Genomic DNA, 17,447 nt, shown 5'->3' with positions numbered 1-17,447 from the left:
ACGTTGGTGGGGCATAATATTCCATTTTAATGTTACTAGGGCTGTTGCGGTGACCATATTACCGCCACACCGGCAGTCATGAGTCATGACCGCAGTAAAAGTCATGGTAATCTCCTCTTATTCACTCTGGACATTCGTTGGTTCAACAACAGGTTGAAAGGAAGTAGAAAACATGGCCATTGTGGATGTTGTTTCAAAGCCTAACACAACGAAATGGACAGCGTTTTCTAAGGTGATGATTAATTAAATGTGGCAATTAACATTTTGTCCTGAATACAAAGTGTTATGTTTGGGGCAAATCCAACACAACACATTACTGAGTACCACTCTTCATATTTTCAAGAATAGTGGTGGCTTCATCATGTTATGGGTATGCTTGTAATCATTAAGGACTGGGGAGTTTTTCAGGATAAAAAAGAAACTGAAAGGAACCAACCGGTCGATAGCGATCGTAGTCGATCACCAAACAATTCTTTAAAAAACAACAACAATAAAGCCTTGCGTTCCTATTTTTTTGTTTAGCGCGGTAGAACTCTGCATACCCGGCAGAACCAAAGAGCAAATCAAGTGCACATATAGGCCTACCGCTGACCAATCAGATAGCTCAGATTACCGTGTCTGAACAGTTTCCTTCGAGCCATAGAATGTAAAAATAAGCCTAGAGCACACAGCAAAGTTGATACTGTCACATTTCAAAACTTTTCAAAACATGACTACAGAGAGACTCAATGAATACAGCAAAGAGCTGCTGTTTTTATAAGTAAGTTCCTGTTTAAGTTGTTATTCAGCACTGTCAACACTTTGTTCAACAGTTTTATTAGCCATAAAATGAATGTTCTCCATATTTCCACTCACGCTAGTAAAGTGTTTTGATAAGCTTGCGTTGTTATTATCAGCGGCTTTTGTCTTTTTTAATAACAAGGAATATTTCACTTTCTCTGGTCATAGGAGTAACAACATGAATTGGTGCCTGAGGCAGAAATAATGCAGTGCAACTTGAGTTTCGCCATCAGCTGGAAGTCACCTTTTCTAAGCGGAGGGAGGGAAAGACCAGGGATGGTGAGTCGGTTGAGAGGCAGCCTCACCACTGCTCTCTCCCTCCCCTCAGACTGACCAGATGCAGGTCATCAGTTCAGTAAAATAAAATAAAAGCAATTTATTATGCTCACTCAGCTGTGCCTCACAAGTAACACAACAAATGATATATTACCAGTGTGATCATATACCTAAGGTTTTGAAATATAATTTTAAAATGGTCTGAGAAGAACAACATTGACAGGGCAATTCCAGCATAGCCAATATGCAGTGATAATGTATTGGGCATATAGCCTACTGCACAAACCTCATAGCTACTGAACTGTTTTTAATAGGTTAATAGGCTTATGTTTTTTAAGTCATGTTTTAAAAAAATCTGAGCGGTAGATCTTGACTTGCTTTTGGACTCAAAGTGATCTTGACTCAGAAAAGGTTGGTGACCACTGATCTAGCATATATGTGGCCCTGTGTAGCTCAGTTGGTAGAGCATGGCGCTTGCAACGCCAAGGTTGTGGGTTCGTTTCCCACGGGGGCCCAGTATGAAAAAATGTATGTACTCACTAACTGTTAATCGCTCTGGATAAGAGCGTCTGCTAAATGACTAAAATGTAAAAAAATGTACTCCAAAATTAAACAAATTGTAGTAATCGCCTTTTAGATTGGACTGTATTATTATGCATACTGGATAGACTGGTTACCTTATGCTACTGCTCCAAGCTTTGTATCCATTAGTCTGGGAGAAAATGTATAGGCCTAGGCGATGCTGTTGGTTCATTGATTGTGCAGGGCAGCTTACAGAGTTCCCTACAATTATAGTGAATTTTTATTTGATTTTGAATAGCCTTTTATATTTTCATAACTAATAGGCTGACAAATTACCTTTAGCTACAGAATATCTCACCACTGTGCGTTCCCATCTCCTCCCCTCTCTCCTTCATTCCTTTCTCGAGCGCGCAGAGAGAGGAGCTGTCAACAATTTAATGAAATATGTTTCGTTATGAAAATATGTTACTATCGATGTTCCGAACAGATTTCACTTGGTTTCCCAAATTAAGCACTGGGTAGCTGCAGAAACAGGGTTGGAGAGCCCATGGCATACAGAGTTTGAGCGGAATATCACCTGTCGAGCAGCGAGAGACTACATGCTCCTCAAACAGTGGTTGATGTGTGGAGTGAAATAATCAGAGTACCCTACCTGGCATGAGTGAAAAACGAACTGGAACGAAAGAGGCCTCCATTCGCTATTTGATTGCATACGGATGACATGTTGTTTTCCCGCTGCCCCTGTTCCTGCCCAAATCTGAGGAGTATTTCTGTCTATAATAAAGCCCTTTTATGCGGAACATCTCATTCTGATTGGCTGGACCTGACTCCCCAGTGGGTGGGCCTATGCCCTCCCAGGCCCACCCATGGCTGCACCCCTGCCCAGTCATGTGAAATCCATAGATCAGGACCTAATTTATTTATTTAAAATTCCTTATTTTCTAATATGAACTGTAACTCAGTAAAATCTGAAATTGTTGCATGTTGCGTTTATATTTTTGTTAAGGATAATTGACATATTAGTAAAGACAAGATTAAATTGAGAATAGTCTGATGGGTGAAAATATAATCACTTAATGAGAACAGCGTATGCAGCCTGAGGCAAGGAACAGAGTGCAAGCTTAGTTTGCGACTTTCTCAAATCATCAATAGCCTATAGTCGCATCATGCAGCTTATGATGCCCATGCATCATGTTTTGATTTCTAAGACATTAGGTTTGTATCATTCACAACTAAAGTTGACAAATAACTCTAAATCTAGCTTATAGGACCTGTTTCAAATGGTCACTTTTACGCTCAACATAGCCACTTCATATGCGCACTCGCTGCGGAATGGGAAAAATGTCATTTTTATTATATTCAGCTAAATTCAATTATATTCTTCTTCTTATAAAATCATATAACATAAAATAATGGTACGGGACTTATAAGCATTTCTTGTCTGTTAAATGAACAAGCCTACAGCCTATAGCATGGCACATAGCCAGATAACATACAGTAGGCTAACTCATATGGTGTTCTTCTGAAATACATTTTTTTTATATGATAATGTTTCTTTAAACCTGCCTAAAATAAATAATGGATTTATTGTGTATATTAAATTGATTTATTAGACTTTTTTAAATGTAGATGTTCCAAAGGTGTGCATCAGAGGCTTCTATGCGGCTTGTATGCGAAAAAGCCAGGAGATGCTAAACGTGTTTGTTAATCAACGGTCAATTACTGTAAGACCGGCAGTCATTTGTATGACAATAACTGTCTGACAATGTGTCATGACCGCCACAGTCCTAAATGTTACTCATGAATCACTATGATAAATATAATCCATTTTCTTGAGTGTGTTTTTTAACAAAGCTGAGATTTACTTTGAAGTCCAAAGTGTAGGAATACAGGTGAAATCAGTTATTGACACAGACGTGATGGCGTAGCAGGATGATCGGAATGCCGTGAACCAAGAGGTTGTGAGTTCAAATCCCAGGTGAGGACATGTTGAATAATAATTACTGTATAAATAAACATACACAATGTAATCATGTATGTCAAAGTGTTTCAAATATGTACGTTGAAAACACTGTGACTGTGTGACGTTCCAGGGACATCCTTACGACTCATTTGTTTGCAGTGTTCCAAAACCACATGGTTTTCCATGATTTCACATGTGAAAAGTTGTGAGATCACGTGAAAATCCACGTGATACTTCATGTGAAGTGTTCCAAACCACATCAAATTGTATTTGACATGTAAAGTTTCACATGTGAAATCATGGAAAACCATGTGGTTTTGGAACACTTCACGTGATGATATTCTACATGAAGTTTCACATTTGGAAAATGTTTAGGCCTCAAAAGTAGTCTCCTGATGTGATTTAAGCATTGTTGTGTACTTACATCCAATTTTATATATATTTTTCTATTAGAAAAGTGTGATTTTGAGAGCGTGACAACCTGAAAGAACTAGATAAAACTTGGAAACCTGGAAAAACAAAACCGGGAAAACTGATTTTACCAAAAGATCAAACTGATTTTATAGGGCTTTACAACTGTAGAAAATCGCTAACAATAACTCCCCCCTTTCCATTTCCTTTGAGATTGCGCAAACGTTTTATTTATTCCATCCAAACAATCCATGTAAATAATATTATCAAGTTAAAATGTAATTATTTGTGTATGGAGGGTAGGTCATTATAGACTATAGGATATTTGCTCAGTCATCAAATTAAAAGGTAACATTTAAATGATGGCTAGTCATTATTAGCCTGGTTCTGTATGGAATGCAAGTACATTATGGAACACAGGTCAGGTCAACAAAGATTTGTGCGACCAAATCATGTGCTGGTGTCATCAACTGAAAAAGGGTTAGGGTTCGAAGTTAGTCTAGAACACTGAGAAGAACATATTGGCTCACATGCCATGTACAGGTCCAATTCTAGAGAAGGCCCAGACAGACAGTTGTGCATGGAATGCAAAGTGAGTGTGTAGCCGGAATACCTACATTGTATTGGCATTTACTGCCATCTAGTGTAAGAAGCCATGAATGACCACATGTACCTAAAATGAATATTGGGGACAATGGAATACATGGATCAGCAGAAGAAAAGCCTGAAAGGTTGGTGCACTATGCAAAAATCACGCCGCCATCTCCTGGTTGCTAAAATTCTAATAGTTCGCCTAATTTCAGTTTATGTGACAAAACAAGCAAGTATAGTGTAGAGATTCATTGTACCATCTAAACCACAGTGAAATATATTTTTCATAACCAAAAATATTGTATTTTCAGCTGTTTGACGCAGGTGTACAAAACCGAAAGTAAAAGATGGAAAAACGAAACTTAAGAACGGGAAGCATAGAAATAGCGCACAGAGAACAGATCTACCGCTTCTTAGACTTGCTTTCAATGAGAATGACATATCTTTAACTCAGATTTCTATGTGCATTTGGTCGGGTCGCCTAAAAAGTTACATATTGCAGCTTTAACTGCCAAAATTAATCCCCGTCTCCCCACTTAGTGATTTGGAGACCCCAAATCATAACACTGCTGAACAATTAATCAAATGGCCACCCGGACTATTTACATTGACACCCCCACCCATTTGTTTTTACACTGCTGCTACTCGCTGTTTATTATCTATGCATAGTCACTTTACACCTACCTACATGTACAAATTACCTCATCTAACCTGTACCCCTGCACATTGACTCGGTACCGGATGCAGCTGAGAAGAAACAAAACACTACGTTTGTGAATTTAGTCGAAACCTGCCGATTTGTAACAATAATTAATTGTTACACCTTTGTAATTACAGACCGCAATTACAACTAGTTAAATGTTATTACAGTGTAACTATTGGTTGTTAAGGTCAACTACAATACTTGTTACAGTGTAATTACACACATAATTACGCTGTAATAAAGGACCCCTTAAAATTAAGTTTTGCCAGTTTTTCCTCCAGGCTTTCTTCCTTTTTCAGCAAACTAGGATACGGAACAACTCCGCAAAATGTGTCCTTGTGTGATCAGGGGTACATTCATTCCGCCGATTCTGTTTTAAAACATTTCCTTAACAGAAGCAAACAAAATGGGGATTAAAATAGCTGAATTTGTCCAATAGAAACTCTCGTTTGCAACTGTTGGACTAATGATTACACCCTAGATAAGCTAAATGCAGGCAAGAGTGTGCAAGGCGGTATTGAATGTGTCACTGTCTGTCCATGTGTCACTGTCCCAGTTAAACTATTTAAAGGCAATGCTACTAAATACTAATTGAGTGTATGTAAACTTCTGACCCACTGGGAATCTGATCAAAGAAATAAAAGCTGAAATAAATAATTATCCACTATTATTCTGACATTTCACATTTTTTAAATAAAGTGGTGATCCTAACGGACCTAAAACAGGGAATTTTTACTAGGATTAAATGTTAGGAATTGTGAAAAACTGAGTTTAGATGTATTTGGCTAAGGTGTATGTAAACCTCCGACTTCAACTATAGTAGCCTAAACCTATCGATGTGACATTGAACTGGGTGAATGGAATATGAATGACAGTCATCCAACATGCTGTAATAGAAATAAGGCCATGACTCATGGAAAAATAAATTGTCCTCACTCATCATAAACGGCACTGACCGCCAATGCTGTATTCCTTTGATGTGGAAACACTTCCATTAATATTTCAGCCTGGTACTGGGTTATCTTCAGACGAGTGACACTATGTTGGGTCGTGGAGCAAAACGGAGAACACATCGTGTTCATGAGTCTCATCTTTCCATAGAGGGGTCATATTAATTTGCAGGCCAAACCATTCCGACGCTACATTTACGTGAGAACACCGATTGAGACGCAGCCCATGCAAAAACAACATCTATAGCCTAAACAGACAGATTTTGATGATTTTTTTTATGCCACGGGTAGAGTATGGGGGACCTCAAGCAGACTTAAAAAAATATATATATATACAGTGAGGGAAAAAAGTATTTGATCCCTGCTGATTTATACGTTTGCCCACTGACAAAGACATGATCAGTCTATAATTTTAATGGTAGGTTTATTTGAACAGTGAGAGACAGAATAACAACAACAAAATCCAGAAAAACGCATGTCAAAAATGTTATCAATTGATTTGCATTTTAATGAGGGAAATAAGTATTTGACCCCTCTGCAAAACCTGACTTAGTACTTGGTGGCAAAACCCTTGTTGGCAATCACAGAGGTCAGACCTTTCTTGTAGTTGGCCACCAGGTTTGCACACATCTCAGGAGGGATTTTGTCCCACTCCTCTTTGCAGATCTTCTCCAAGTCATTAAGGTTTCGAGGCTGACGTTTGGCAACTCGAACCTTCAGCTCCCTCCACAGATTTTCTATGAGATTAAGGTATGGAGACTGGCTAGGCCACTCCAGGACCTTAATGTGCTTCTTCTTGAGCCACTCCTTTGTTGCCTTGGCCGTGTGTTTTGGGTCATTGTCATGCTGGAATACCCATCCATGACCCATTTTCAATGCCCTGGCTGAGGGAAGGAGGTTCTCACCCAAGATTTGACGGTACATGGCGCCGTCCATTGTCCCTTTGATGCGGTGAAGTTGTCCTGTCACCTTGGCAGAAAAACACCCCCAAAGCATAATGTTTCCACCTCCATGTTTGACGGTGGGGATGGTGTTCTTGGGGTCATAGGCAGCATTCCTCCTCCTCCAAACACGGCGAGTTGAGTTGATGCCAAAGAGCTTTCACCCAGTTCTCCTCTGAATCATTCAGATGTTCATTGGCAAACTTCAGACGGCCCTGTATATGTGCTTTCTTGAGCAGGGGGACCTTGCGGGCGCTGCAGGATTTCAGTCCTTCACGGCGTATTGTGTTACCAATTGTTTTCTTGGTGACTATGGTCCCAGCTGCCTTGAGATCATTGACAAGATCCTCCCGTGTAGTTCTGGGCTGATTCCTCACCGTCCTCATGAGCATTCCAACTCCACAAGGTGAGATCTTGCATGGAGCCCCAGGCCGAGGGAGATTGACAGTCTTTTGTTTCTCTTCCATTTGCGAATAATCGCACCAACTGTTGTCACCTTCTCACCAAGCTGCTTGGCGATGGTCTTGTTGCCCATTCCAGCCTTGTGTAGGTCTACAATCTTGTCCCTGACATCCTTGGTGAGCTCTTTGGTCTTGGCCATGGTGGAGAGTTTGGAATCTGATTGATTGCTTCTGTGGACAGGTGTCTTTTATACAGGTAACACGCTGAGATTAGGAGCACTCCCTTTAAGAGTGTGCGCCTAATCTCAGCTCGTTACCTGTATAAAAGACACCTGGGAGCCAGAAATCTTTCTGATTGAGAGGGGGTCAAATACTTATTTCCCTCATTAAAATGCAAATCAATTTATAACATTTTTGACATGTATTTCTGGATTTTTTTGTTGTTATTCTGTCTCTCACTTCAAATAAACCTACCATTAAAATTATAGACTGATCATTTCTTTGTCAGTAGGCAAACGTACAAAATCAGCAGGGGATCAAATACTTTTTTCCCCTCACTGTATGTATGTATGTATGTATGTATGTATGTATGTATGTATGTATGTATGTATGTATGTATGTATGTATGTATGTATATATATATATATATATATATATACACACACACACACACAGTACCAGTCAAAGGTTTGGACACACCTACTCATTCCAAAAAAGTGTTAAACAAATCAAAATATATTTTATATTTGAGATTCTTCAAAGTAGCCACCCTTTGCCTTGATGACAGCTTTGCACACTCTTGGCATTCTCTCAACCAGCTTCATGAGGTAGTCACCTGGAATGCATTTCAATTAACAGGTGTGCCTTAAAAGTTAATTTGTGGAAATTATTTCCTTCTTAATGTGTTTGAGCCAATCAGTTGTGTTGTGACAAGGTAGGAGTGGTATACAGAAAATAGCCCTATTTTGTAAAAGACCAAGACCAAATTATGGCAAGAACAGCTCAAATAAGCAAAGAGAAATGACAGTCCATCATTACTTTAAGACATGAAGGTCAGTCAATCCGGACATTTTTTCAAGTAGTCGCAAAGACCATCAAGCGCTATGATAAAACTGGCTCTCATGAGGACCGGCACAGGAGAGGAAGACCCAGAGTTACCTCTGCTGCCGAGGATATGTTCATTAGAGTTACCAGCCTCAGAAATTGCAGCCCAAATAAATGCTTCACAGAGTTCAAGTAACAGACACATCTCAACATCAACTATTCAGAGGGAACTGTGTGAATCAGGCCTTCATGTTTGAATTGCTGCAAAGAAACCACTACTAAAGGGCACCAATAAGAAGAGACTTGCTTGGGCCAAGAAACACGAGCAATGGACATTAGACCAGTGGAAATCTGTCCTTTGGTCTGTAGTCCAAATTTGAGATTTTTGGTTCCAACCGCAGTGTCTTTGTGAGACGCAGGTAGGTGAACGGATGATCTCCGCATGTGTAGTTCCCACCATGAAGCATGGAGGAGGTGGTGCGATGGTGCTTGCTGGTGACACTGTCTGTGATTTATTTAGAATTCAAGGCACATTTAACCAGCATGGCTACCACAGCATTCTGAAGCGATATGCCATCCCATCTGGTTTGGGCTTAGTGGGACTATCATTTGTTTATCAACAGGACAATGACCCAACACACCTCCAGGCTGTGTAAGGGCTATTTTACCAAAAAGGAGCGTGATGGAGTGCTGCATCAGATGACCTGGCCTCCACAATCACCCGACCTCTACCCAATTGAGATGGTTTGGGATGAGTTGGACCTCAGAGTGAAGGAAAAGAAGCCAACAAGTGCTCAGCAAGACTGTTGGAAAAGCATTCCAGGTGAAGCTGGTTGAGAGAATGCCAAGAGTGTGCAAAGCGGTCATCAAGGCAAAGGGTGGCTACTTTGAAGAATCTAAAATATATTTTGATTTTTGTTACATTTTGTTGGTTATTACATGATTCCATGTGTTATTTCATAGTTTTGATGTCTTCACTATTATTCTACAAGGTAGAAAATTGTAAAAATAAAGGAAAACCCTTGATTGAATAGGTGTGTCCAAACTTATATATATATATATATATATATACAGTGGGGAGAACAAGTATTTGATACACTGCCGATATTGCAGGTTTTCCTACTTACAAAGCATGTAGAGGTCTGTAATTTTTATCATAGGTACACTTCAACTGTGAGAGACGGAATCTAAAACAAAAATCAAGAAAATCATATTGTATGATTTTTAAGTAATTAATTTGCGTTTTATTGCATGACATAAGTATTTGATCACCTACCAACTAGTAAGAATTCCAGCTCTCACAGACCTGTTAGTTTTTCTTTAAGAAGCCCTCCTGTTCTCCACTCATTACCTGCACCTGTTTGAACTCGTTACCTGTATAAAAGACACCTGTCCACACACTCAATCAAACAGACTCCAAACTCTCCACAATGGCCAAGACCAGAGAGCTGTGTAAGGACATCAGGGATAAAATTGTAGATCTGCACAAGGCTGGGATGGGCTACAGGACAATAGGCAAGCAGCTTGGTGAGAAGGCAACAACTGTTGGCGCAATTATTAGAAAATGGAAGAAGTTCAAGATGACCGTCAATCACACTCGGTCTGGGGCTCCATGAAAGATCTCACCTCGTGGGGCATCAATGATCATGAGGAAGGTGAGGGATCAGCCCAGAACTACACGGCAGGACCTGGTCAATGACCTGAAGAGAGCTGGGACCACAGTCTCAAAGAAAACCGTTAGTAACACACTACGCCGTCATGGATTAAAAATCCTGCAGCGCACGCAAGGTCCCCCTGCTCAAGCCAGCGCATGTCCAGGCCCGTCTGAAGTTTGCCAATGACCATCTGGATGATCCAGAGGAGGAATGGGAGAAGGTCATGTGGTCTGATGAGACAAAATTTGAGCTTTTTCGTCTAAACTCCGCTCGCCATGTTTGGAGGAAGAAGAAGGATGAGTACAACCCCAAGAACACCATCCCAACCGTGAAGCATGGAGGTGGAAACATCATTCTTTGGGGATGCTTTTCTGCAAAGGGGACAGGACAACTGCACCGTATTGAGGGGAGGATGGATGGGGCCATGTATCGCGAGATCTTGGCCAACAACCTCCTTCCCTCAGTAAGAGCATTGAAGATGGGTCGTGGCTGGGTCTTGCAGCATGACAATGACCCAAAACACACAGCCAGGGCAACTAAGGAGTGGCTCCGTAAGAAGCATCTCAAGGTCCTGGAGTGGCCTAGCCAGTCTCCAGACCCGAACCCAATAGAACATCTTTGGAGGGAGCTGAAAGTCTGTATTGCCCAGCTACAGCCCTGAAACCTGAAGGATCTGGAGAAGGTCTGTATGGAGGAGTGGGCCAAAATCCCTGCTGCAGTGTGTGCAAACCTGGTCAAGACCTACAGGAAAATCTCTGTAATTGCAAACAAAGGTTTCTGTACCAAATATTAAGTTCTGCTTGTCTGATGTATCAAATACTTATGTCATGCAATAAAATGCAAATTAATTACTTAAAAATCATACAATGTGATTTTCTGGATTTTTGTTTTAGATTCCATCTCTCACAGTTGAAGTGTACCTATGATAAAAATTACAGACCTCTACATGCTTTGTAAGTAGGAAAACCTGCAAAATCGGCAGTGTATCAAATACTTGTTCTCCCCACTGTATATATGCCCAGCTCATGAGGTGCCTTGTTGATGTGAGGCCTGAGGCAATTGCCTTTTCTGCCTAATTGTACGTCCGCCAGTGCCTCTCTGACCCTCTCATGCTGCTGCAAAACTCTCTCTCTTTCTCTCTCCTTTTCTCCTTCCCTCCCTCCTCCCTCAACCCTATTCTCCCACCCCTCCCTCTCTCTCTCCTCACCGGTCATGGGGTCAAACAGCTGATTGGCCTCCAGGTCAGTGAAGGTGCTGAAGCAGCAGGGGCAGCGGAACGACGCCCGGTTGGTTGAGTCCCTTTCGTCTGTCTCGATGCGCCGCCGCATGTGATCCAGCTTGTACTTGACCACGTTGACCAGCAGGCGGTAGTTGATGAAGTAGTAGTTGTGGCGCGTGGTCTTGCCATCGGGAGCCGTCTCCACCCGCATGCGGCACTTGACGAACTTATCGCCCTTGAGCGTGTTGAGCACCGAGCGCAGCTGCTTTCGGTCAAACTTGAGCAACTCCAGCATGTCCTCCTCACGGACGCAGGGGTTGCGGATGAGAACGTCCAGAGCCAGGGCATGCTCCACCCCGTAGAAGCCCCGCACAACCTGCTTGGCCAGGCGCTTCAGCGAAGCAGGGACCTCTGTTAATAATTCTGGCTCTGACATCTTCTATATGGCCTATTGGGTAGCAGACTGGTAGAGAGAGTGGCTTACGGAATAAGTAAAGGCTACAATAGGTAGCCTGAGAAGTGTCTGTGGGTGGTTGGACAGGAGGGTGGGTCAACTTCAGGCAGAAAGGAGAGGTTCTTGAGGGGGAGGAACCCCAGCAAGGGGTCAAGGGCGTCCTTCTCTGTGGTGGGATCTGCAACAAGGGAACACTGTTTATACAATCTGGTATAGAAACTTAGACATCACTATCCATCAGTAGGACTTCACAGAAACTGTATGTATATAAATAAGGAACTGTTGTTAAAAACATGAACATGTGTTCATCCAACGTGGCCGGGTTGGCAATGTGGATAGCTAGTTTGTAAGTCATAACAGTTACAGTCAAACATATCCGAATGAGAGATGAAACGACTGTAACGCAGAACCTATATGGTTAGCCAAAATATTATTTAGCAAACGATACTGTTAGTTGTTAGCTAATACTCGCGAATGGAAACGGAATGAATAGCAGTCAAACTGGCTCGCTAACAACTATGCTAACAGTAGCTAGCTTAGCTTACAGCTAGCTACCTCACAGGTTAGCGCAACAAAATGTATCACTGTGAGAATAAATGAGCTAGCTTTAACTACAACACATGCATGAAATACAGAGAATCCGCACTCACTCAATTGCATGTGTTCTCTTGTAACAACTTGAAAGCTTGTGGATGCTCTGCCTCGTACTTTTCTATATATTTTGCAATGGAATCCCGGAAAATAATGTTCTCTATTCCAATTGGCTGTACGTCATGCTGTCCTTCAACAGCCAATGATCGCCAAATTGTTTTGATTGACGTTCACAATTTCCAATGTTGTTCTTGTAAAAGTGGATCCGGTTTGAAACGGAAACCATTCTCTTAAACCAATTAGAGAACGAGTGGTATTCTTTGGGCTGGAACTTTACTGTTTACTTCCGTGACGAAAATTAAATGGCGTCTCTTGACAGAGTGAAAGTGCTAGTTTTGGGAGATTCAGGTTGGTGTCCTATTCGTTTATGTCTGACTAATCGTATTGTCTTTTGGAAATGTATAGGTTGTGTCTTTCGACTTGGTTTGGTCAAAAATAATGCTTATCTAAAACATGAATGCCCCCTTGTGTCTATCCGTGGTAGCTAGCTTCACTTGATGCACTTAAAATATACCTAGACATGAGAAGCAAACTTAGCTATGTGCTTGAAAAATACTGGATGTGTCTCACTAGCTATAATTATTTTGTCATGGCAGGTGTTGGGAAGTCCTCACTCGTTCATCTGCTGTGTCAGAACCAAGTGTTGGGAAATCCATCATGGACTGTAGGCTGTTCGGTGGATGTACGGGTAAGAAAGGACTGCTCTTGAAAATGTGGCTAAAACTGGCACTTTTACTGAAACGTTGATTAATGTGCACTGTCCCCTGTAAAAAAAATTAACTCAAACTAAACTCAATGGTTGATCTTTTTTTGTTATTTCTTGACTCATTGTTTTTCCCTGAAGAGATTTCTTTACTTGGAGGTTTACCAGTTAGGAACATTAAAGTTATTCTATATTCTAAGGTTATTCTAAGAGTCGCTTTTACAGGTCCACGACTACAAGGAGGGCACTCCAGAGGAGAAGACCTACTACATTGAATTATGGGATGTTGGAGGATCTGTGGGCTGCGCCAGCAGTCTGAAAAACACCAGAGCAGTTTTCTACAACTCTGTCAATGGTAAAGACACAGCACTGACTGGTCTGTCAGTCACCACATGAGGAAAACGATGACTTGTATAGATCAGTAATGACACATTATTTGTATCCTTACAGGTATTGTATTAGTTCACGACCTGACGAACAAGAAATCCTCCCAGAATCTGTATCGCTGGTCACTAGAAGCCTTGAACAAAGACTCCTCCCCAACGGGGGTAATCGTCTCAAATGGGTAAGTATCTCCTACTGCTGGAATCAAATAGCCTACCTCAATTTATTACATATTATGCTTGTTAAATAGAAGTTGTTATCCTGTATAGGCACTTTGAGTAAGTTTACTTACTTGTCTTGAAAGTCTTGTCTTGAATGTCTTGCCTGAACACCTCCAGTGATTACGACAGAGAACAGTTTGCTGATAGCTCCGTGCCTTTGCTCCTGATCGGCACCAAGTTTGACCAGATCCCAGAGAACAAGAGGAATGATGTTCTCACCAGGACAGCTTTCCTGTCTGAAGACTTCAATGCAGAGGAGATCAATCTGGTAGGTGAAGCCTCACCTCAACTATCCTTCTAGGCCTCTATGGATTCTGAGGTACCCATCACTCGGTCAAAGAAAACCTTATTTGCTGCAGCATTGTGCATTTGCTAACAATGAAAGCCCAATGTATGGTCAATGTATGGGCAGTGGGCACACATCATTAGTATGGTAACAGCTATTGAATAGGCTACAGGTAGTGGAAGTCATTTTTAACCTTTTTGCATTGAGGCTTGTGGTTTAGGTCATGTTTTTTCCTTGACTCTCGTAACAGGATTGCACCAATCAAAGGTACTTTGCTGCAGGCACGTCGAACGCTGTGAAGTTGAGCAGATTCTTTGACAAGGTGAGACGTTCAGAAGCTGAAGCTTTTGCTTACATATTTTACCCCCCTTAATATACTGTTATTTTTATACATGAGTATCCACATTCCAAGAGAGTGCATGAATACTTGTCTTTTATTTTAGGTCGTAGAGAAGAGATATTTCACCAGAGACCCTAGTCAAGTAAGTGATTGTCTATGTGTCCATAATGAACATGAAACACTGCTCTGGTCTTTCCAATTTTGAAACCATTACTTTATCAGCTCTGGACTTGAAACATAAAACCATCTCTCCTCCTCTCTCCAGATGACAGGTTTCACAGAGAGGAAACGCTTCAACTTCAAAAGCCTTCACTACGACTGAGATAGAGGTGGACACTGCTGGTGCCTGTGGTTTCAACCTGCTTCAGTGCAGTCCCTCACTCAACAAGTGAACTTCCCTTTGTCTCTCTCTCTCTCTCCCCCTCTTAGTCTCTATCTTTTATCTCTGTTAAAGGCCCAGTGCAGTCAAAAACGTGGTTTTCCTGTGTTTTATATATATTTTCACACTGAGGTTGGAATAATTCAGTGACATTGTGATAAATGATGATACTTTCCTTTTAGTGTAAGAGCTGTTTGAAAATACTGACTGAAATCTCAGCTTGTTGTGGTGGGATGGAGTTTTGGCCTGCCTGGTGACATAAATTAGTTAATAGACCAATAAGAAAGTTCCAAACCTCTCTGCCAATAATAGCTAGTTTCCCCCTCCCCACTCAGACCACTCCCAGACAGTCCTAGCAAAATTCGTGCTTGAGAAATAGCTTCTTAACCTCTGGAACTGTACTTATTCTAGTAGGATAGAGCCATATCCATTAGGCTAAAGAACAGCGTTCCACACTTTGCCTTCTCCTGTCCTGTACTATACACACAAACACACAGGACAGGAGAAGGCAAAGTGTGGAACGCTGTTCTTTAGCCTAATGGATATGGCTCTATCCTACTAGAAAATGTACAGTTCCAGAGGTCTCCATTTCTTTTTGACAATTTTAAACAATCACATTTGTTACCCAGAAATTATTTGATATTGAGATAAAAAATGATACATTGGACCTTTAATGCTGTGGTCAAACCCACTTGGCACTTATCGCAAGACTAAGGGTGTTAACCCTGTTGTCCTGGCTAAATTCCCAACCTGGCCCCATTTCCATCATGGCCACCTAATCATCCCCGTCATTCCTCATTGGCATATACAGTGAGCTCCAAAAGTATTGAGACAGTGACACTTTTGTTGTTGTTTTGGCTCTGTACTCCAGCACTTTGGATTTGAAAATGATACAATGACTGAGGTTAAATTGTAGACTGTCAGCTTTAATTTGAGGGTATTTTCATCCATATTGGGTGAACCTTTAGATATTACAGCACTTTTTGTACATTGTCCCTCCATTTTAGGGAACCAAAAGTATTGGGACAAATTCATTTATGTGTATTCAAGTAGTAAAAAGTTTAGTATTTGGTCCCATATTCATAACATGAAATGACTACATCAAGCGTGTGACTCTACAAATTTGTTGGATGCATTTGCTGTTTGTTTTGGTTGTTTCAGATAATTTGTTTGCCCAATAGAAATGAATGGTAAATCATGTATTGTGTAATTTATTCTAAATAAGAATATAATGTTTCTAAACACTTCTACATTCATGTGGATGCTACCATGATTACCGGTAGTCCTGAATGAATCGTGAGTAAAGATGAGCAAGAAAGTTACAAATGCACAAATATCATACCCCCCCCCCCCCCCGCTTCCAAACCTCCCCTGTTATTGTAATAGTGAGAGGTTAGCATGTCTTGGGGGCATGATATTTGTGCATCTGTAACTTTCTCACTCATTATTCACGATTCATTCAGGATTATCTGTAATATGTCAAATGACACAGTAAAGATGTATAGTCAGTGTTTCAATTTATTTTCCAATACTAATTGTTATAAAAAGATAACATAGAAATCTGAACACAAATTTTAACATTTGTGTAAAATTTAGACAAAATTAATCCAGGACTCAAAAGTTATTTTATGGGTGTAAGCATGGGATGCTTCCTGTGGTATCTTGTATGGGTCATAATACTTAGTCTTACACCTTTTGGGCTAGTACAACGTCCTTAGTGCTTGCAGATATTCTGTCTAAGTGTTTGACCGCCATGCCAGGAAATCATAGCGACTATAAGAAAACAACTGAGAGTAAGAGGACAGGGTGTGTGTGCAGCCCTGCTGTAAACTATGGACTTGTGCTATGAATCACTGTTTCAAATGTACAGTGCAGGAACAGATTAGATAACACCACCTTTATTCATTTTGTTAAAGTCAGCACTCAGCACAAAAAAACGATTTACATAATTCAGTCAGATACAGTTAACCGAATCATATTCAGTCATGCAACAATGTACACAATCATAGGTGTCTGAGTAAAAGCCATGATTAAAGTGTAGAGAATGTGTCCTAGGCCCTAATAGTCAGCTAGTTAGTCCATTGATGTGCCTTCCAACATTTGATTGAGTTGTAAACTAACGTGAAATCAACAACAACTTGAACTATGTAATTGGATTTGGGTGAAAAAAAGAAACATTCCTGAAATTCATTGATGTTAATGACTTTTTGCAAATCCTATCAGTTTTCCACGTTGATTCAATGTCATCACATTGAATTTTTTTGTTGAAACAACGCGTAAACAACTGCCTGTACCTAAAGTCATTTGGGTACTTTGTATCTCTGGCCAGAGCAGGGTCTGAAAGCAGCTGGAATGTGTGCTGATCTCCTGCCATTTCAGATGCCATCCTTTTTGTTTGGGTGTCGTACAGCCTCAGGAGGATGTGGTGTAGGGTGAAGTGTCGTACAGCCTCAGGAGGATGTGGTGTAGGGTGAAGTGTCGTACAGCCTCAGGAGGATGTGGTGTAGGGTGAAGTGTCGTACAGCCTCAGGAGGATGTGGTGTAGGGTGAAGTGTCGTACAGCCTCAGGAGGA

At 41.0% G+C, this 17,447-nt stretch overlaps 2 protein-coding genes across 4 annotated transcripts in view; one reads left to right on the top strand and one right to left on the bottom strand.

The window, feature by feature from the left end:
• gtf2e1 (general transcription factor IIE, polypeptide 1, alpha) overlaps positions 1-12,638 on the bottom strand; it is a 46,172-nt gene extending 33,534 nt beyond the window's left edge. Inside the window, exons 1-2 of the mRNA XM_084161659.1 lie at positions 12,561-12,638; positions 11,445-12,088 (exon numbers count right to left, since the gene is read on the bottom strand). Coding sequence (XP_084017785.1) covers positions 11,445-11,892 — 448 coding nt within the window. The 5' untranslated portion in view covers positions 11,893-12,088; positions 12,561-12,638. The remainder of the gene's footprint in view (positions 1-11,444; positions 12,089-12,560) is intronic.
• Positions 12,639-12,826: 188 nt separating this feature from the next.
• On the top strand, positions 12,827-16,074 carry rabl3 (RAB, member of RAS oncogene family-like 3). 3 transcript variants are annotated; one of them, XR_014613321.1, is made up of 9 exons: positions 12,827-12,909; positions 13,158-13,249; positions 13,490-13,619; positions 13,715-13,829; positions 13,987-14,137; positions 14,406-14,477; positions 14,599-14,637; positions 14,761-15,057; positions 15,454-16,074. XR_014613321.1 is itself a non-coding variant. In XM_084162474.1 (8 exons), exons 1-8 carry the CDS (start codon positions 12,864-12,866, stop codon positions 14,815-14,817), a joined length of 702 nt encoding a protein of 233 aa, XP_084018600.1. In that variant the 5' UTR covers positions 12,827-12,863; the 3' UTR covers positions 14,818-16,074. The 3 variants fall into 3 exon arrangements, 1 of the variants encoding a protein (XP_084018600.1); XR_014613322.1 differs by having other exon boundaries at positions 14,761-15,284; positions 15,389-16,074; XM_084162474.1 differs by having other exon boundaries at positions 14,761-16,074.
• Positions 16,075-17,447: the final 1,373 nt, after the last annotated feature.

The sequence above is a fragment of the Coregonus lavaretus genome (assembly GCF_964263955.1).
Source record: "Coregonus lavaretus genome assembly, chromosome: 5".
In the NCBI taxonomy this organism is placed as follows: Eukaryota; Metazoa; Chordata; class Actinopteri; order Salmoniformes; family Salmonidae; genus Coregonus; species Coregonus lavaretus.
The sequence above is the reverse complement of the archived record's forward strand: the minus strand, read 5'-3'. Positions and strand labels throughout refer to the sequence as shown.

Coding starts and splice junctions, on each gene's coding strand:
- rabl3 (XM_084162474.1), top strand. CDS start 12,864: ATGGCGTCTCTTGACAGAGTGAAAGTGCTAGTTTTGGGAGATTCAG. Junction 13,830..13,986: donor GGGGTAATCGTCTCAAATGG/GTAAGTATCTCC, acceptor GAACACCTCCAG/TGATTACGACAGAGAACAGT. Junction 14,138..14,405: donor ATGCAGAGGAGATCAATCTG/GTAGGTGAAGCC, acceptor CTCTCGTAACAG/GATTGCACCAATCAAAGGTA.